This window comes from Mobula birostris, chromosome 11, assembly GCF_030028105.1.
Source record: "Mobula birostris isolate sMobBir1 chromosome 11, sMobBir1.hap1, whole genome shotgun sequence".
Classification (NCBI taxonomy): domain Eukaryota; kingdom Metazoa; phylum Chordata; class Chondrichthyes; order Myliobatiformes; family Myliobatidae; genus Mobula; species Mobula birostris.
In genome coordinates, this window is record NC_092380.1 from 64,081,601 (window position 1) to 64,102,919 (window position 21,319).

The 21,319-nt window shown below is 43.1% G+C and overlaps 1 protein-coding gene across 7 annotated transcripts in view; it reads left to right on the forward strand.

Annotated features, from left to right (window-relative positions):
* The window catches only part of myrf (myelin regulatory factor), a 283,101-nt gene that overhangs the window by 137,647 nt on the left and 124,135 nt on the right, over positions 1-21,319 (forward strand). For all 7 annotated transcript variants that reach the window (XM_072272390.1, XM_072272396.1, XM_072272391.1 and 4 more), the window contains one exon: positions 11,691-12,026. In XM_072272390.1, the coding sequence (XP_072128491.1) occupies positions 11,691-12,026 (336 nt within the window). The remainder of the gene's footprint in view (positions 1-11,690; positions 12,027-21,319) is intronic.

The window sequence follows — 21,319 nt, forward strand, 5'->3', positions numbered from 1 at the left end:
CAGTTTTTTTTACGAGGCGGGGTTGCAAGCTCAACACTCAACCTGGCACAGATGGAAAGAGTGCCCGGGAACGACCCAACTGGGTTTGAACTCGGGAACCTCCGCTCCGGAATCCAGTGCTGATGTCACTGCGCCACCAGCCGGCGAGGTTGGAAATAGGAATGCTGATAAATTCATCCCAACTGTGCTCCAAAGGTGGCAATGGTCCTTTACTTTGTAATGACACCAGCATTCAAGTAGGAGGGAACATACAACACCAGCTAAACTTTAAACATTGCAGCAGCTTTGAAGTTCTATTATCCCAATCCAAGTGGACCGCATCTACTTCGAATCATGTCGATATGTGCCATAAATTTACAGGGTCTAGGCTAAGTGTCCAGTGCTAGGATCATATACCTGTCATATAGACTGATTTTGGCTCCATTTCTTTGCCATGACTCCTTAATCTTTAAAGTACCCACATGGCCAACCCGGATGTGACGTGACCCCCTTCACTCTCTAGAACTTTATGTTATCTAGCATGCATCGAGCTCCACTAAGAGACCAAGGCCTGGATTACCAGAGCAATGATGGTAATTCCTCCCTCTGACTAACTGATACTACTGTCTAGAATTTGCTTACGGACAGTTAAATGCTGATTGTGGAAGGGGCTGATGAAAATGCCCGGCTTCTCCACAAGTTGAAAGGACTAGATAAGGTGGATGTAGAGAGGATGTTTCCTATGGTGGGGGAATCTAGAACTAGAGGGCACAGACTCAGATCTGAGGGACTACCTTTTACGACAGAGACAAGGAGGAATATTTTTAGCCAGTGCGTGGTGAATCTGTGGAATGCTCTGCCACAGACTGTGGTGGATGCAGTTGATAAGGCGGACGTTGATGGTTTCCTGATTGGTCAGGGCATCAAAGGATATAGCGGGAAGGCAGGTATAATGGGGTTGAGTGGGATCCAGAATCAGCCATGATGGAATGGCGGAGCAGACTCGATGGGCTGAATGGCCTAAATCTGCTCCTATGTCCTATAGTCTTATGGTTTTATAAACTGCATTCAGTGCCTCTGGACAACCAACCAACAGCAAACAACTGATTTCACATGTACTGATGGGGGGATTAATTTTTAATTAAAAACCTTATTATCTGGGGTGTAATTTATATTTTTAATGACATAGTAAAACTCGATTACCATTCAAAAAATTGATGTATTGACTCCAATAAACACAGAAAAGCATGTTAAAACTTCTCAAACCTGGAAGGGTACATGAGTATGGTGCGAAGGGTTCGCTGTTGCTGAGCACTAGGCCTCGGGCAGCATGCCCTCACGTACACGTGCGAGAGATTTGTTCACACTACTACGGGTGAAGGTGTCATCCAGTTGAAAATCACCTTAACCTGCAGAAGAACAATTTTATGCAGATTCCTTGGTGTCATACCAGCCACTGGGAAATTTATCTTCTGTTACACCAGGAATTTATGCTCTTTGATACTTTTGTTCCTACATTAAGCTTCCCCAAGTGTACTAACTACCATGGAATGTGCAAAATTTCTCAGCAGTGAGGATTTCAACCTCAATGGTGTGAAAACTGGCAGAGAAGCCTACAAATATGTCTTTAGAATGAGGGAGCAGACTGGAGCATGTGGAATTCTTGTCAAAAGCATCTTACACGCAAAGTGGAAAATCCGGAGCAAACTTGGATCAATAAAGGATGCTCAACAGTCATGGCAGGACTTAAATGCTGTTACCTCTTACAAAGTGGAACCAAGTGACAGAGGTGACAACAAGGCATTGCTCCCAGATGAGCACAATGTCTTATATGCTTAATTTGACTGTTAAAACATGGACGAAACTTCTCGAACAACCACTGCTCCCGATAACCCTGCGATTTCAGTCTCTGAGGTTGATGTGAGAGTATCCTTCAGGAGACTGAGCCCATGGAAAGCACCCATTCCAGCTGGGGTACCAGGCTGAGTACTGAAGACCGGTACTGATCAACTGGCTGGAGTGTTCGCTGAGATCTTTAACCTCTTGCTTCAGCAGTTTGAGGTACCCCACCTGCTTCAAGCCGACTTCGCTTACACTGGTTCCCAAGAAGAATGTGGTAACCTGTCTCAGTGACTATCATCCAGTAGCACTCCCATCCACTGTGATGAAGTGTTCTGGGAGGGTGGTGATGAAACATCAACTCCTGTCTGAGAAGTGACTTAGATCTGCACCAATTTGCCTACGGGAGCAACAAGTTCACTGCGGGCGCCATTTTATTGGTTCTTTACGCAACCCTGAAACATCTGGACAGCAAAGATGCTCTTTATTGATTACAACACAGCATTCAATACTATAATTTCCTCCAAACTAATCAATAAGTTTCAAGACCTGGGCCTCACTACCTCCTCCTGGAATTGGATCCACGATTTCCTCACTCGCAAACTTCAGTCAGTTTGGATTGGCAGCAAGATCTCCTACACAATCTCATTCGTACAGGTGTACCACAAGGCTATATGCTAACTTACTTTACATTTATGACTGTGAGGCTAAGCACAGCTCCAGTGCCATATTCAAGTCGGCTGATGACACCACTGTTGGATGAATCAAAGGTGGTGATGAATCAGCATTTAGGTGGGAGATTGGAAATCTAGTTCAGTGGTCTCACAACAGCCTCTCACTCAATGTCAGCAAGACCAGGGAGAGGATTATTGGCTTCAGGAGGACGAAACCAGACGTCCAAGAGCCAGTTTTCATTGGGGGTGGGGGGTCAGAGGTGGAGAGGGTAAGCAACTTTAAATTCCTCGGTATTATCATTTCTGAGGACCTGTCCTGGGCCCAGCACGTAAGTGCTATTACGAAGAAAGCCTCTACTTCCTCGTAAGTTTGCAAAGATTTGGCATGACAAATTCTGTAGATATGTGGTGGAAAGTATATTGACTGGTTGAGTCTCAGTCTGGTATGTAAACACAAATGTCCTTGTACAGAAAATCCTACAAAAAGTAGTGGATACGGCCCAGTCCATCACAGTAAAGCCCTCCCACCACTGAGCACATCTACACATAGAGCTCTCGCAGGAAAGCAGAATCCACCATCAAAGACCCCCACCATTCAGGCCATGCTGTCTTTGTGCTGGTGCCATCAGGAAAAAGGTGCAGGAGCCTCAGGATCCACACCACTATGTTCAGGAACAGTTATTACCCCTCTGCCTCTCGAACCGGAAGGGATAACTTCACTTCATTCCACTCACTCAATCACAGAACTGTTCCCACAACCTATGCACTTACAAACGTACTTCCAAGGACTCGTCATCTCGTGTTCTCAATATTTATTGCTTTTTTTTTCCTCTTTCGCATTTACATTTTGTTTTCCCTATGCTCATTGGTTGTTTGTCCCCCCTGCTGAATGCAGCCTTTCATGGATTCTATTGTGTTTCTTGGATTTACTGAGTATGCCCGTTAGAAAACGAATCTCGGGGTTGTATATGGTGACATAGATGTGCTTTGATAATAAATTTACTTTGAACGTTGAAAGCATGGAAACTCTGGATTGCACCTAGGTCACTGGTGCTTTCGGACAGTGGCACTAACCACTGCAGCACTGTGCCGTGATTTCACTACCTTTTCACACATATGGCAATGTTGCTCTGTTAGTGTCTTCACTCAGGAGGTCAGATTGTCCGGAGCTCCTCCATCCATTTCATGTTCAGAGCTGACGGAGTGAACACTCTCGCTTTTCCAGCACCCCAATATATCTCCTACGTCTCTGGTTTGCTACCTAGTGTTAACTGTTACGCCTCCATGCTACCCTTATGCTCTCATGTGTATCCCTGGAGCCCTTGGACTGTGTATGGCTTTCACTATTGAAGTTTTTGTTCTCTATGTGACATTCACAAACAACATTAGGTAACCTGTTGCAACCTTTTAATGACAAAGAGTTTGTGGAGCTATTTCTAGGCTTGTACATTCAATACTTAGAAATTAGTGCACTTGTGTACTAGATGTTCCATGGTCCTTCTCTGATCAAATTTTAACCCCATCACCATGCTTGTCTCACAATGTAAAAGCCTAGTGTTCCCTGGCAGATCAGAATTGCTTTAGCCATTGCTTCTTATGAACATTGTATGGGAGTGGTATCTGGACAGATATACAAGGATATGCAGTGATGATGGCTGTCTTGAAGATATTTCTATTGGCATCCATTAGTCTTGTGAGACCATGGATCTGCGCCTGGAAAGTCTTCACTCTCCAGGGCGCAGGCCTGGGCAAGGTTGTATGGAAGACCAGCAGTTGTCCATGCTGCAAGTCTCCCCTCTCCACAACACCAATGTTGTCCAAGGGAAGGGCATTAGGACCCATACAGCTTGGCATCAGTGTTGTCGCAGAGCAATGTGCCTTGCTCAAGGACACAACACGTTCCCTCGGCTGGGGCTCGAACTCACCACCTTCAGGTCGCTAGTCCAATGCCTTAACCACTTGGCCACATCCACATTTCTATTGGAGTGTATAGTAAAAACAATCTGTGTTCATGCAAGACCCAGTACTCTGCTACTGCCCTTGTGGCGCAGTGCACTAGATAGGGAAGGAAGTAGTGTTACATGAACTTTTGCAATGCATTAACCTTTGGCTTTGTTGGGATGTCCACTTATCAAAATAGACCTTAAGGGTATATGCACTGCTGACCCTTGTTTACATGCAGCAATGTACAGATGTAACATTCTACTGATATTTGAAGGCTTCATTGAGGATGCTTGAAACTGAGTCCACTTGATTAATGGTGTGGTCCCCTTAAGTAACATTACCTGAACCGATGAATGAAGTTCTGCTGAGGCACGTGGCAGATCTCAAAGAAACTGTATTTCAATTGCTGCCTGGGGCTCACTGAACATCTATCAGGTCCAGTGCTATCTCCTCCCAGTGGCTTCAGCTTGCTTTCTTTCCCAATACAAGCTTTCTTTGATCTGTTCTGCCAACTACTTGTCCCTTATGACCTTCGCCTGCAGCACAAAATGGCTGGGAGGAGGTGCTGGTGTTGTGACCTCATTGGACAATGGGATTGGGTGGAAGTATTGGACAAAGTACTGCTGAGTCAGTAGAGACAATGAAGAACTGTTACATTTATGCAAATGTTGTTAGTTTGTGTGCTTGACACAACGTGTAAGCCAATGTGTCAGAAGCTTGAGTGTGTAAATGACAAGACGAGGGATGAGAGACAGATCTGAGACAGGAGGAGGATGAGTTGATTTGTCAATAGAAGTTTGAGAAGTGAGCTTGTATTGTGGAATCTTAACTTTACCACTGCTACAGGAGAATTTCCTATTTTAGCTCTTCACCGCCCTGCCTAATGAGCCTCCAGTTCTGGCCTCTGCAGTATCTCCTCCCCCAGCTCTGTGCTGTGGAAACATCCCACCGTGGGCTTCCATCCCTCAGTTGTATTCCTGTGAGTGGTGTGTTGTTTATGGCATGGCACAAGTACCTTTGTTAGAAGGGCTGTAGCTGTGGCATGCGAAGGTCCCGGTGCCTCACAGTCAACAGCAAGCCCAGGAACAGAGGTGTGCAAGAGTGACGTGGAAAGGGAGTATAAGTGTGAGTGTGTTGAGGTGAGGTTCCTATCGGGCAGAGGGATACAATGAGCAACAGGGCAGGGAGAATGCAGGTGAGGCATGCTGAACAGGATGGCTGTGAAATGGGAGAAGGACACAGGAAAAGCAACAAGGAAGGGAGAGATGGGCAGAGTGGTATAAAATGAAAGAAATGCTAAGGTAAACAAAGAGAGAGAGAGATGGGGAAGTAGCTGAGTAGGTGAGTGAGTGTTTTACAGAAATATATTAGCAGTGTGAGTGGAGGCAAAGGCAAGAACTGTAAATTTATTGAAGAACTTTTAAGTTGTGAGGAATCGCCATGATCATCCTTGTGAAGTTATGTTTGTTTCCTAATACTGGTCAGCACTATGGGCAGTGTTGCGCCTCAACGACTTCCTGTAAATAACACTGGAGAGTCTCCACAGGCCCCTTGTGCCTAGTACTTTCCTTCTGCAGGTAATGCAATTGGCCAGCCTCATGATTTTCTCCCACTGGCCTACAATATACTGCTTTCCCTTGTTAAGCACTGGTAAATCTCTTGATAAGAAAACAGCACTATCCAAGAGCTGGAAGGATGTCGATGATGTTGTGGATGTGTGTCTTTAAGGACTGGCAAATGTGGTCTCAGCTGGACAAGAAATTGAACAAGACATTTTCTGCAAAGCACACTGTTCCTGAAACAACATGGTCTTGCACAGAGAAACATTAAGCCACAAGTGTTTAAATTGCATGGTGTATCAATTGCCATCTTAAAAGTTTTTTAAAACATAGTTCATTGAAGGAAATTGAGGATGTGTAAGAAGCTGGAATTCAAGGAATGGGGAATTCTAAAGTCAGTAGGAATGAAGAGGGTTAGAAAAAACAGGAATGGAACTTCAGAAGGAGAGGAGAACTGTGAATTTAAAAATAAGTATTCAAAGGCTATTAAATTAAAGTGCCTTTCATTGAAAATAAAGTCCTATTCTGATTAATATCACAATTATTTGTACTTACTCATTAGCCCAATGAAAATTGATTAATGCTTTATTTTATTTCTATGTTTGCTCTAAATCAGAATTTTTTTCTGATTAGTTTCTTGGCTTGCTTGATGATGTCACTTACTGGTTATCTGCTACAGATGAAAACCTGATACCAGGTTGCAGTTGAATAGGGGAAATCCACACAAATATTTAATCCTTGTAATCACATCTGAAGGTCAGTTGCATGCGTCACTGATGACTAGAAAATTTGAACACTTTGCTTTCCTTTGCTGCTATTTAAAACAATCATTACCATGCTACAAATTCTACATAATCTCTCACTGGCCACAGAATAAAATCTCTACTTTGACTCAAGATATTATACCAGCCTTTCCTTGACAAAGTACATTCAGTGTCCACCTGTACACCTGCTCATTAATGCAAATATCTAATCAGCCAATCATGCGGCAGCAACTCACTGCATAAGAGCATGCAGACATGGTCAAGAGATTCAGTTGTTTTTCAGACCGAACATCAGAATGAGGTGGAAATGTGATCTAAATGACTTTCACCTGGACCGATTGTTCTGTGAGCAAAAGTCCTTTGTTAGTGAGAGAGGTGAGAGGAGAATGGCCAGACTGGTTCAAGCTGACAGGAAGGTGACAGTAACTCAAATAACCACGCGTTACAACAGTGGTTTGCTGAAGAGCATCTCTGAATGGACAACACATCGAATTTTGAAGTGGATGGGTTACAGCAGCAGGAGACCATGAACATACACTCAAGAGGCCACTTCATTAGGTACCTCCTGTAACTAATAAAGTGGCTACTGAGTGTATATGAGTTACTATCCCATCATCACGGTCTCTGTTAACCTGCTCTTGGATACTTAAACCATAATGATCAGTATGCTCCCTTATGTAAACTATGTATTCTATGTAAGATAATGATAAAATTAAACTTGTATACTTATTGGATTGGAGCATTGGGCGTGCCTTTGTGAAATTAGTGAATCCAAATAATGATTTTCCTTCCAGCCCCACATATATTTCCCACTTCCTGTTCTGAAGCTGAATGCCACAAGCCAGATGGCAGTTATTTCTGTCAGCCCTCCCAGATATTGTGCACTTCCAGTTCTGACTTCCTGAATTTTCCTGATTTTAATACTCCACAATGCCTGCATTTACCTCAAAGTTCAGCTATCATACTCCCACCCAAACCTCTCATACCCATTGTCCACTTCCCGACTCCACCTTCTTCCGAAGATCTCCAAACAGAGCTGCTAGGTGGCTGCATCATATTGTTTTCTTTCCCCATCCCAAAGTTGTAGTGTCTCCCTTGTCGAATCTCTTTTCATTTACATCTGCGGATCTTCAGATGCCCTGCACCATTTTAACAGACTCCTGGATCTAACCTTGCGTTCACCATCCTGTATGACCAATCACTTTGTGCGTCTATTCCCTGCATGGACAACCTAAGTATTCACTGGTCCACAGCTGAGTGGAGCCTGAACCAGAACTAGCCATCCTCTGTCTGGTTGAAAGTGTCCCCTGTTGACAACTTCTCTCTCAACCCCATTAATTTCCTCCAAAATAATAATACACGAACATAAACCAAAGTTGTTCTTTTGTGTGTTATATGGAACTTTTTGTGGTTTCAGTCTTGTTCTGGTCCCATTATATTTGCTTCTTTTCCCCAGTGCCAGAGAATTGACATTTCTGATGTTTTCTGCTCTTAGTCTACTGGAAATTTTCTTCAGCTTTGCTTCCAATGTTCACATTTCTCTCATTCTGTGGTTGGTGACTCCTTTATTTTCGAGATGAACCAGTAACAAATATCAGCTATAAACTTTCTGATTTCCAGAGGTACTCTGCACGAAGTAGACAAGGAGGAAGTGTAGGCAAAGATCACATTCCATTCTCTGTACAAATGACTGGTCTTCCTTTCTACCATACATGCCTATCAATCATGCACATTCTACACTTCTATTCTTATCCTTTCTTTTTTCCCCTAAACATGAGATTCTTCTTGCTTTTTATCCCACCAGCTTCCACAATGACAGAGAACTATTCTCTGTCAATCCTGCCATCTTCAATCTGATCCATGTTATCTTTCGTCCCCCTTGTTTCCAGCATGCTAAAGGATTACTTCATTCCTGACACTCTTCTATTCATCAATCACTGCCAACACCACAGCCCCTTCCCATGGCAACCTCCCCTCTCATCACAGAATAGAACAGTGACTTTCTCTTCCTCACCTTCCACCATTCTCTCTAAGTGAAGCAGCTGTTTACTTGCAATTCTTTAAATATAGTATGCTGTATTTGATGTTTTGGGAAATTAAGTGCAAAGCTGATAGCCACTTCTTTAATACCTCTGTATAGTCTTTGTACCGTGCCACAAGCTTCCAGTTGTCACTTTCATTGTGTCCACCTAGCTTCTACTTTCTCCTTGGACTAATGAATTGTTTCAATGAAGCTAAAAATAAGCAACGAAAGTACCTCAGATTTTGATTGGGAGGCACTTCTGGGGTGGACATGGAGTTTAACAATTTCAGATCATACCTATTATCTCATATTATTAAGTCATTGTTGATAATGGTTTTTGTTCTTTGCACTTACTTTTTCTCTAAATCTATTTTAACTTCCTTTATTTGTCCCATTTCATCTCTCTTTGCTTTAACCTCATCCGATTCTTCACTATATCTTTTTCATAACCTTTCCATGATATTTCCTCCCTTCCCCACTTATCTGGATCATAAAAACTGTTATAGCTCCACATTACCTTGTAAAGATGATGACAGGTCAATGACCTGAAACTGTTTATTTCTCCACAAATTCTGTTGACCTGCCAAATATTCCGCCTCTCATGAGGTATCCCAAGATGTCTGTACACAGTCAGGTACTCATATTTAGTCTTTGAATGAATATAATACTAATTAATATATTTAGGAGCCGAGCCATAAATGTCATGGGGGGGAGATGTGGTGGGGTGAGAAGTGGTAACAGTGCTCATTGTTGGCAATGTAACAATGGTTCACCTGCACCAGAATATTAAGCAATATGTGAACAGAAATTATCTCAATCTGTAACCAAGGCTGCTGCAACGTTTTTTTAAAAAAAGCTGGAAAAAGGTTAATCATCCACCACATTATTGTACCTGGCCATCATTACAACTTGCGCCATTCAATTTCTTAAATCGCTGTTTCACTTCAGTTCACCGATGTCACAAAGCAGAGATCTGAAGGAAAAGGGACAACGTAAATTTGATGACCTGCTGTATTTGTAGCAGTGAGGATGTCCTAATTGAAGTGCAGATATTTCACACCTCGTTCCTCCAATACCTTCCAGTATTATTGCGTCTTCAGCATTCAGTTACATGTCCTTCTTCTTGAAATTTCCTCATTTGTGTGCCCTCTACTTCTCTCTAAATTGTCTCACTGTACTGCTAGGAATGGATGTCTATTCAACACTCATTAATTTGTTTGTACCCTTCAGGACAATCAATGGGCTATTCTATGCAACCTATCAGCGCCTATCTATACTAATCCGATGTGTGGACTTGCAACATGGCTCCACGCATCGATTACTATTTGGTTCCTAGGTACTCTCATGCTCCTAACATCCTTAAATAATGACTTCAGGTTGTTCTTAATCAATATACTAAGGATAGATGGCCCCTTTTTGCCCTCCTAACTTCTTCCTTGAGTTTTCTCCCACACCCCTTATATAATTCAAAGGACTCACTTGGTTGTAGATGGATTTACTTATTGCATGCTTCCCTTTATTCTCAATCAAACCTTCAACATCCTATGTAAATCTGGGCTCCCTGACCATACCATCTCTACCTTTTACCCTTGTAGGAATATGCTGGCCCTGAACTCTTACTATTACACTTTTTAGAGTCTCCCTGAAGCACCTGCTCCCAGTCTACATTGTTAGGTCCATTCCCTCTCTTAACTTGTTGAAATCAGTCTTCCCCCAATTTATGGGCTTAACTTGAGGATTATTTTTATCTTTTTCCATAACTATCTTGCAACTCACAGGATTAAAGTTGCCATCCTCAAATTTCGAATTTAATTATCATTCAACCATACATGAATACCCATGGATACAGCCAAGTGAATCAATGTTCCTCAGTGTTCATCCTTAAAGAAGATGGCAGAGTTTGTCATCGAAACATTGGTTATAATTAATACCCGAACCTGGCTGGAAGCCCGAGGAGAGTTTATTTGTCATACACGGTGAGAAAGCACTAGATCCTTTTCCAGAGTTCCTCACTACCCACTGAGACTTCCACCACCTACCCAGATTTATTTTCTAAGAATATGTTAAGCAGAGCCCTAGATATGTCAAACAGCTCCATACACATGGTAGTAATGGCTAAAAAGGTCAAGGAATCTGGGGAGAGGACAGAAACACTCAATTTGGCTGATTGGCTGTGATCGCACTGAATAGCAGAGCAGGCTCAAGGATTTGAATGACTCACTCCCGGAGCTAATGTTAATATTTCTCGATTGGTGTGGCTTGTTTTGAGCAATTAGAAAAACTGAAGATTATTTTTTTAGGAAGTCCTTTCAAGTTCACTTCCCATTTAAATAACATCCTCTCAAACTTGAAGGCTGGGTGGACAATGAACCTCAGGGTTGTATATGGTGATATACTGTATGTGTATTTTGATAATAAATTTGCTTTGAACTTTGACAAATTAATATCTAACTTCTTCGATCATCTCCAACCCTCCCAGTGTTGGTTCTGGGCTGATTTTTCAATTTCCCGGGGAAGAGATGTGCAATTAAAACAGTGCAAGCAAACAAACTTAAGTGCAGCAGACTAAATACATTATGTTCAACCTCCAAAGTATACTTTCTTAAATTGGCTTACTTGCTGTTTTTCAATGGTTTGATTTTCAAAAGCATTCATTACAACCTGATGTGACGTTTGTCAAGGACATATTATCAGCCAAAAACTTTCCATGGCAGTAATTAATAGCTGTTTTACTGTTGGTAACCTCCACAGCATCTCTGACTAACTCCTCAGATAAGGAATTGGCTGCTAATCATCAGAAATCCTATGTGGTTATTGGCTGAATAATTGTGTATTTTGCTCAATTTAATTCATACTTTTGACTTTTTAGAATAATAGTGTAATATTTCTCGTGGTCCTCTCTCTGCAGCTGTTTCCCAGAGCTCCCAGTCTCAGTAAGTTATTCCAGCTCTCAAGCATCTGGCTGTGGTTCTATTCCCAGTGCCATTGTGAACACAGGACACCTGAACAGCCCTTCCACGAGTGGAGTCAGCCACCTTTGTCACGTCGCTGCTGGCTCAATTCCAATTGCAACTAGGCATGGAAGTCACATGCCTAACCCCGCGTCATGTGGCCCAAGCCTCAGTGGTCATGTGAACTGTACTGGCAACAATGGAATGATAGTAAAAAGCTACCCCGCCAACATCTGCATGAACAGCAACACTACTGCTATTAAAGTGGAGCCAAAGCCTTCCTATGCACCTGGGTAAGTGAAAATAAGGAACTATCTCAATACTTGAAAGTTTTGTTTCCATTTTCCAGTATTAAATGTTCAGGCATACCTGCACCCTTTCCTTCTTACTGTACAAATAATACAAAGATTCAATTATTTTAGTCGCATTGCAGTGTTTCTTCACGGCCCAAGAGCCAGTGCTTAAGATATAGGAGAGAACTTGCTGGTAAATCTTGGCAGTTCTGCATGTGACTGGTTGCATTTCCCTGTGTAAGTGCCAGGAAGTTCAGGATTTGCACACAAGTCTCAAACTTACTGACAGCTGTTCGCCAGCATTTCTTCCACAGTTCTCCGCCAATGGAATCTTCATGGAGTGCAGCGTGGGAGCTTGCAGCTGGAGAGGTTTCCCAATGCTCACAGCTCAAGCTGACTGAACTGAATGCAGGGATTAAGGTGTTAGCATTTTTTAAGATTTAAAAAAAATTGAGTTCATTTTAAATGTTTTAGTTTTTATATTTCCTAAATCATTTAATTTGTCCACCTGTTTTAATGGTTTGATGCACTCTTTTATAGTTTTACAATGATTTTACATGTTTATGACTATTGGAACCATTAATGCTTGTTAACAGCTGGTTTAGCTAAAGGTCAAGCTTAGCTGCTTAGAGGGTGGGACTTTTCAGCTCCTGTGGCCACCCAGACACTGGAATTATCACACACAGAAGGCCCTGCTGCTGCACTACGTCTCAGGGCTGGGGACCCGGCCAGCTTTCTCTAAGAATTGTCAGGTATGAGATGGGAGAAAGGTCATTGCAAAGTTAGCTTACAGTTCAACAGTGAATGCTGACTGTAAAGCCAGGCTGTAATATGAAGTAAGATTTTAAATATGATTATATTCAAGTCAAGTCAAGTTTCTTGTGTCTTAACTACATACGTGTATATAATCATTTAATGTGTCTAGAAATGAGACATTTCTCTGAAGCAGGGTGTAAAGCACAGTAGTACACATAATACATGGTAATTTATGAAGGTAAGGATAAAATCTACACATAAGTAACCAACTAAGGTACATAAATATTAAATATTATAAGATACAGAATAGATTAACCAATGACACTTCAAATACGATGTGGCCAGGAGTTTGGAAGCCTAATGGCCTGGGGAAAGAAACTATTTCTCATCCTGACCGTTCTTGTTTTTAATGCACCGTAGTCTCCTGCCTGATGGTAGAAAGTCAAAGAGGATGCTGAATGGATGGGTGGAATCCTTAATACTACTGAGGGCCCTGCGTAAGTAGCAATCCTGATAAATGTTCCCCGATGGACAGTAGGGAGTCCCCCTATGATCCTCTCAGCTGTTCTCACAATCCTTTGTAGGGACTTCTGGTCTGATGCTCGACTGCTCTCACACCAGATGGAGATGCAACTTGTCAGGACACTCTCGACGGTGCTCCTGTAAAACGCAGTTACAATGGGGGGGTGAGATCCTCAAACTTCTTAGGAAGTGGAGCTATGCTGTGCCTTCTTGTTCAGGGAGGTGATACTCAGGGACCAGGTGCGATCGTGATAACATAACTAATTTTATCAATTAAAATGTCTGATTTTCTTCCTAAGATCTGCGGTTGGGTGAGACCTGGAAGGGGTGGGGTTTGGAAATGAAGGACTCAATGTCATTGTGAGTGAGAGTCAGTGCCTTGGAGATTAAGATATAAACAGAATATGGCTTTTAGGAAGAAATGTACATTTTGGAGACTTGCTTTGGTACTGCTGTGCAACTCTAGGAGCATTACTTGTCACTAGAGTTACTTGTCACATTACTTGTCACTGGCCAGGGAAGTTTGGCCAGGTGGATTCAGAATTGGCTTGCCTGCAGAAGGCAGGGGGTCGTGGCGGAGGGAGTACATACAGAATGGAGGATTGTGACTAGTGGTGTCCCACAAGGATCTGTTCTGGGACCTCTACTTTTTGTGATTTTTATTAAAGACCTGGATGTCGGGGTAGAAGGGTGGGTTGGCAAGTTTGCAGACGACACAAAGGTTGGTGGTGTTTTAGATAGTGTAGAGAATTGTCGAAGATTGCAGAGAGACATTGATAGGATGCAGAAGTGGGCTGAGAAGTGGCAGATGGAGTTCAACCCGGAGAAGTGTGAGGTGGTACACTTTGGAAGGACAAACTCCAAGGCAGAGTACAAAGTAAATGGCAGGATACTTGGTAGTGTGGAGGAGCAGAGGGATCTGGGGGCACATGTCCACAGATCCCTGAAAGTTGCCTCACAGGTAGATAGGGTAGTTAAGAAAGCTTATGGGGTGTTAGCTTTCATAAGTCGAGGGATAGAGTTTAAGAGTCGCGATGTAATGGTGCAGCTCTATAAAACTCTGGTTAGGCCACACTTGGAGTACTGTGTCCAGTTCTGGTCGCCTCACTATAGGAAGGATGTGGAAGCATTGGAAAGGGTACAGAGGAGATTTACCAGGATGCTGCCTGGTTTAGAGAGTATGCATTATGATCAAAGATTAAGGGAGCTAGGGCTTTACTCTTTGGAGAGAAGGAGGATGAGAGGAGACATGATAGAGATGTACAAGATACTAAGAGGAATAGATAGAGTGGATAGCCAACGCCTCTTCCCCAGGGCACCACTGCTCAATACAAGAGGATATGGCTTTAAGGTAAGGGGTGGGAAGTTCAAGGGGGATATTAGAGGAAGGTTTTTTACTCAGAGAGTGGTTGGTGCGTGGAATGCACTGCCCGAGTCAGTGGTGGAGGCAGATACACAAGTGAAGTTTAAGAAACTACTAGACAGGTATATGGAGGAATTTAAGGTGGAGGGTTATATGGGAGGCAGGGTTTGAGGGTCGGCACAACATTGTGGGCCGAAGTACTATTCTATGTTCTATGTTCTACTAAGATCTTCCTGCCAATCTGTTCCTAGGAGTCCAGCACTGTAGCCTTAGAGTGTCTCTGTGGGACCCTCCAGAGGAAATCCTTCTGCTGGTATCGTTCTCGGTCAGTCTTTCTGTTGAATCTCTATTCACCACAGAGCTATTCAGGAAATAACACCCTCGCCAAGTTGCAACTGTGCCACTTGTAGTGTGCTTATGACCTTTTAAAGACCGGTCCCTGAAGCTGCAAGCACTGATAAGTATGCAATGTAAAGCATAGCAGTTGGCTGGCATGTACCAAAGGTGAAACAGCATGCTGGGGAACATGATAGTGACACTGAATAGAGATTTAATCTGAAGATTCTGATCTTAAAACCGCTGCTGAAAGCAGTTACTGCACTACCGAAGCAAAAAGCAAACTGCTGGAAGAGCTTAGTGGGTCAAACACCCATGGTGTCAGCATCTTGCGTTGACTGGTATGGGGTCTCAACTTGAAATGTCAGCCATCTCTTCGCCTTCACAGATGCTGCTTTACCATTTATCCAGCAGGCTGCTCTTCACTCCAGATCCCAACAGCTACCAACTCTGTGTCTTCATGGCATCACAGAACTTTGTTTTGGCATACCTAAAACATAGAAAATGAAATTATATGCCATGGATCATTGATCTGGGCTTTAAAAAAAAAACTGTTAGCTATGTTGTGTTTTACTTTACAAAATAGTACTTTATTGTATTGCAAATGTTGTGAATGTAGTACATTTGTCTGTCATCATCACAGTTCTGAGTGTATCATTACATTCACTTTGTTTTACATGATGTAAAATTGTATCAATTGTTCATTACAAAACATCCTATCCAATCAGTGATAAATTTGAGAAGTTATTGCCTGGGACCCATCTCTCACTGTATCCAGTGTGGGAAGACCCCAAACCATGGCCTTTCCTCGTGGTATGTTTACTGTAACTGCTTTATGTACTGGTGCACAGTCTTGGAGAGTACTTTAGTCCTCAGTGTTACTTAACTGGAAACTGAGCTGATTGATGTATCTCCATCAATAAAGGTAATGGTGGTCACTTTTTGCAAAGTTTGTCAGGTTATAGAGTGTTGTGGGGCCTAATGGGAGGTATCACAATCTGAGCATTTGTATAGACCAAAGGGAACTGGGCAATTACCTTCCCACATCTAAATGTTGCTGTGGACAGCCCTACTTCCTACATAATGGCTTGCCAAGGGCCTGATCCTCTCTGCCTCTGGATCATTTTTGAAATTGGTGAATGATGCATGTAATTTACAAGAGGGAGTTTATTTTCCTCTCCTTTGTCTCTTCCGACAAAGTTTAAGCTATTCATTGAAATCAAAATAAAGGCCAAAAATGCTCTATGAAGATTTTGAAATAACAAAATATCGTGTCTTTTTTGAGAATGTTTTTGAATAGTTTTATAAATCCTCAGGTAATAAATACTTTATTCTTAAGTTCTGTCTGACTGCCATGACCTGTTTATAAATGATGAAAGGAAATAAATTTAAGAAACATTAATACATTCTGCATTGTGGAACTACTTTACAATCCATTTGATCACACGACAAGCAATATGTATGTTTGTTAATGTTCTCTCCCTCTCCCTCTGCCTCTCCCTCTCTCCCTCTTTCCCTCTCCCTCTCTCTCTCTACCTCTTTCCCTCTCCTTCTCTGCCTCTTCCCCTCTCTTTCTCCCTCTCTGCCTCTTCCCCTCTCCCTCTCCCTCTCTGCCTCTTCCCCTCTCCCTCTCTGCCTCTTCCCCTCTCCCTCTCTCCCTCTTTCCCTCTCCCTCTCTCTCTCTACCTCTTTCCCTCTCCCTCTCTGCCTCTTCCCCTCTCTTTCTCCCTCTCTACCTCTTCCCCTCTTCTTCTCTCCCTCTTTCCCTCTCCCTCTCTACCTCTTTCCCTCTCCCTCTCCCTCTCTGCCTCTTCCCCTCTCCCTCTCTCCCTCTTTCCCTCTCCCTCTCTCTCTCTACCTCTTTCCCTCTCCCTCTACCTCTTTCCCTCTCCCTCTCTGCCTCTTCCCCTCTCTTTCTCCCTCTCTACCTCTTCCCCTTCTTCCCTCCCTCTTTCCCTCTCCCTCTCTCTCTTTCCCTCTCCCTCTCCCTCTCTGCCTCTTCCCATCTCCTTCTCCCTCTGTACCTCTTTCCCTCTCCCTCTCTGCCTCTTTCTCTCTCCCTCTCTACCTCTTCCCCTCTTCTTCTCTGCCTCTTTCCCTCTCCCTCTCTGCCTCTTTTCCTCTCCCTCTTCCTCTCCCTCGCTGCATGTTTCCCTCTCTCTTTCTCGCTCTCTCTTTCTCTCTCTCTCTCTCTCTCTGTCTATCTCTCTCTCTTTCTCTCTCTCTTTATCTGTCTATCTCTCTATCTCTGTCTCTCTGTCTCGCTCTCTTTCTCTCTATCTCTCTATCAGAGCATTGATCATGACAGCAACACTGGCCCTACCCTATCAGAGATATTCCTTTTGTCCTATCCACTTCTCCTTCAACATGTCTGCAAGTTGAAACTAACTTGTTTTCTCTCCTTGCCAGTTCTGTCAGAGATTTTCAACCTAAAACGGTAAATGTTTGTCTTTCCACAAATGTTGCCTAACTTACTGATTGCTTCCACTGTTTTCTGTTGATTATAAGATTGTACATTGGCTTGAATTTGTGCTTACCGCTGACCTGTGAGAAATGTCTGCACTTGCCTTGTAGTTCTCCTCGGGTCAACAAGAAGCAGATTCATTCTTCAGTTGAGAGGTTCTGTGTAGCAGCAAGATCTTCTGGGCACAAAGCCATTACTGAGTTTGTAGGTGGGAATGGGTTAGGAGCAATTCTGGCAAATGAAAAGGCTAAAAGGAAACATTTGTCAGTTCTGTGTCATGCTCTGTCTAAGCTGGTTTCTAAATCATTTTGAATGTTTCAAAAAGACATTTCACAACTATTAACTTCCTTTAAATTTCAAAGTTCTAAGTGAATTTATTCTCAAACGACATATTAGATTAGATTATGAGGACACGCAGTCCTCTTTTATTGTCATTTAGTAATGCATGCATTAAGAAATGATGCAATATTCCTCCAGTGTGATATCATAGAAACACAGGACAGACCAAGACTGAAAAACTAAAAAAAAAACACATAATTATAACATATAGTTACAACAGTGCAACAATACCATAACTTGATGAAGAACAGGCCATGGCACAGTAAAAAAGTTCAAAGTCTCTTGAAAGTCCTACATCTCACGCAGACAGGAGAAGGAAGAAAACTCTCCCTGCCATGCCTGACCACAGTCCCGCTCTGAGTTGTCCAAAAACTTCGAGCTCCGACACCGAGTACCGAGCACCATCTCTGCCGAATGCTTCGACCCTAGCGTCGGTCGCCAGCAGCAGGCAAAGCCGGGGATTTTGGGGCCTTCCCTCCGGAGATTCCCGATCGCACAGTAGCAGCGGCAGCGAACCAGGCATTTCAGAAATTTCTCCAGATGTTCCTCTGTGCTTTCACGTCTGTCTCCATCAAATCAGAATTGCCCACCATATACAAACCTGAGACTCGTTTTCCTGTGAGCATTCACAGAAAGTACAAGAGACACAATGGAATCAGGGAAAGACCACACCCAACAAGACAAACAATCAGCCAATGAGCAACAGACAACAAACTGTGCAAATACAAAAAAGTTAAAAAAATAATAATAATGAAAATAAGCAATAGATATCAAAACTCAAAACTCTGAGATTCTTCTTCTCCAGATAGCCATGAGACCAAGAACAGCAGCACAATCATCAACCCCAAACCCCCCCCACATGAAATGCAACAAGAACATTAGCCCCCAAATACCCTTCATTCTGTACAAAAAAATGAACAAAAATACAACAAAAACAATCGTCTCCCAACTCCCCTCCCCCCATATGAAATGCAAAAAGAACATTGACCTCCAAATCCCCCTCCCCTTCACAAAGAAACTAACAAAAAAAGAGGCAACAAAAACATTGACCCAAGACCCCCCTCCTCCCTTGCAAAATACCACAAGAATATTGACCCCTAAATTCCCCTCCCTGCACAAAAAAAACAAGAAAAAGCAGGTGAGAACACAGAATATAAAATCCATATCCATTTGCAAAACACAGAGAACCTCGGCGGTAAGATCCTCTGAGCACAGTGGCAGGCCACACACACTCCCTCTCCGGCAGCACAGTGATCCCACGAGTGATCAAAAGGCAGACAGCTGGTGTTCATCTTCTGCATTCACCTTGATGTTTCAATCTCCCTCGTCACTTTATCAGCAAGACGGAGTCAAACCTCAGTTCCCACCCCTGCAGCCTCCTCGCATGAGGCCCATGCTCGCTGCCTCCTGGGATCCTCTCGGAGACAGTAAACCATTGGATCACCCAAACGATCTCCAAACTGCAAATCACAGGGTCCAGCAGTTCCAGAAACACATTCAAGATGAAAAACAGACATAAAAGGCAAAAAAGAAGTGAAATAACTAGTTTTGTGATCTATCCAGAAGAGTGTCAACTGTTGGAGCATTGTATACAGGCGCCATCTTGACCATATACAGGTGTCCCCTGCTTTTCGAACGTTCGCTTTACGAAACCTTACTATCACGAAAGACCTACATTAGTACCCTGTTTTCGCTTTCAGAAGGTGTTTTCACTGTTATGAAAAAAATCACCACGCGAAAAAATCAGCGTGCGATAAAAGGCAGCGCATGCCCCGAGCAGCCGCTCTCCCCCGGCATTGCTTAAACACGTTGTATTGAGCAGCCGTTAGCAAGATGAGTTCTAAGGTGCCGGAAAAACCTGAAAGAGCTCGTAAGGGTGTTACACTTAGCATAAAACTAGACATAATTAAGCATTTCGATCGTGGTGAACGAAGCAAGGACAAACTGAGTTTGGCTTGTGGAAGCTGACGAAGATGATGTTGAAGAGGTTTTGGCATCCCATGACCAAGAACTGCTAGATGAAGAGCTGATGCAATTGGAAGAGGAAAAGATAACAATTGAAACCGAATGCAGTAGCGAACGTGAAGCAACTGCGTGAGATTTTCGCTGCAGTGATAAAGTACGACTTTAATTTTGAAAGGGTATGTAGGTTTAGGGGATATTTGCAGGATGGTTTGAGTGCTTACAAAGAACTGTATGATAGAAAAATGTGCGAGGCTCAGCAGTCAAGCAAGCCTTCCACATCAGCCACAGCAGACAACGAATCTCGACCTTCAACATCGAGGCAGGCAGTCATAGGAGAAGATGAGCTGCCTGCCCTGATCGACGATGAAATGACACCCCCATGTCTCACGACCCCAACCCCCAGACCCCGGACAGATACAGTACCGATTTGTGTAGAATGCAGCAGTAGCCGGGAGGCACACAGCACATCTTTAAGAAAAAAGCCGAAATAAACATGCTAATTAATTAGATGCCACCTAGCACCTAATTGTCGGCCCAGATCAGAGACGATCTGATCTGCGCTGACATTTACGTGTCAGGCAGCACCTAATTAATTAGCATGTTTATTTCGGCTTTTTTCTTAAAGATGTGCTGTGTGCTTCCCGGCTACCGCTGCGTTCTTCGCAGCAATGTAACAGGTCGGCAGCCCGGAGGGTGGGGGCCACTGCACCACCCCAACCTGCGACGACTCAGTCTAACACACCATCATCAGTGTGCTCGGCGCTGTTTTCCCAATTCCGGTAAGTGATACTACACTGTACTGTACATACATTATTTCTACTTTCTATAGGCTGTGTACTTTTACGTGTTATTTGGTATGATTTGGCAGCTTCATAGTTTAAAGGTTAATGGAGGGCGTGTTTATGCCAATAGCGCTTGCGTGAGATTTTCTGCTGAGAGCACTTGCATGAGATTTTCGCTACGGAGATCTGTGCAGGCAATCGTTGTAGAGAAGTATTTCTACTTTATATAGGCTGTGTATTTATCATATTGCTTTTACTATATGTTGCTGTTATTTTAGGTTTTATGTGTTATTTGGCATGATTTGGTAGGTTATTTTTGGGTCTGCGAACGCTCACAAAATTTTCCCATATAAATAAATGGTAATTGCTTCTTCACTTTTCGACATACCGGCTTACGAATCGTTTCATAGGAACGCTGTACCTTCAGATGGCAGGGGAAACCTGTATCGAGAACATCAGATGAAAAGTCCTTGAAAATGAGTCCATAGGTTGTGGGAACAGTTCAGTAATGGGATGAGTGAAGCTGAGTAAAGTTATCCCCAAGAGCCTGATGGTTGAGGGGTAATAACTATTCCGGAACTTGGTGGTCTGGGTTCTGAGGCTCCTGTACCTCCTTCCTGATAGCATGACCTTGATGATGGATGCTGCTTTTCTGCGACAGTGCTCTATGTATTTGTGCTCACTGGTGGGAAGAACTTTACCTGTGGTGGACTAGGCTGTATCCACTACTTTCTGTAGGCTTTTCTGTTCAAGGCGATTTGTGTTT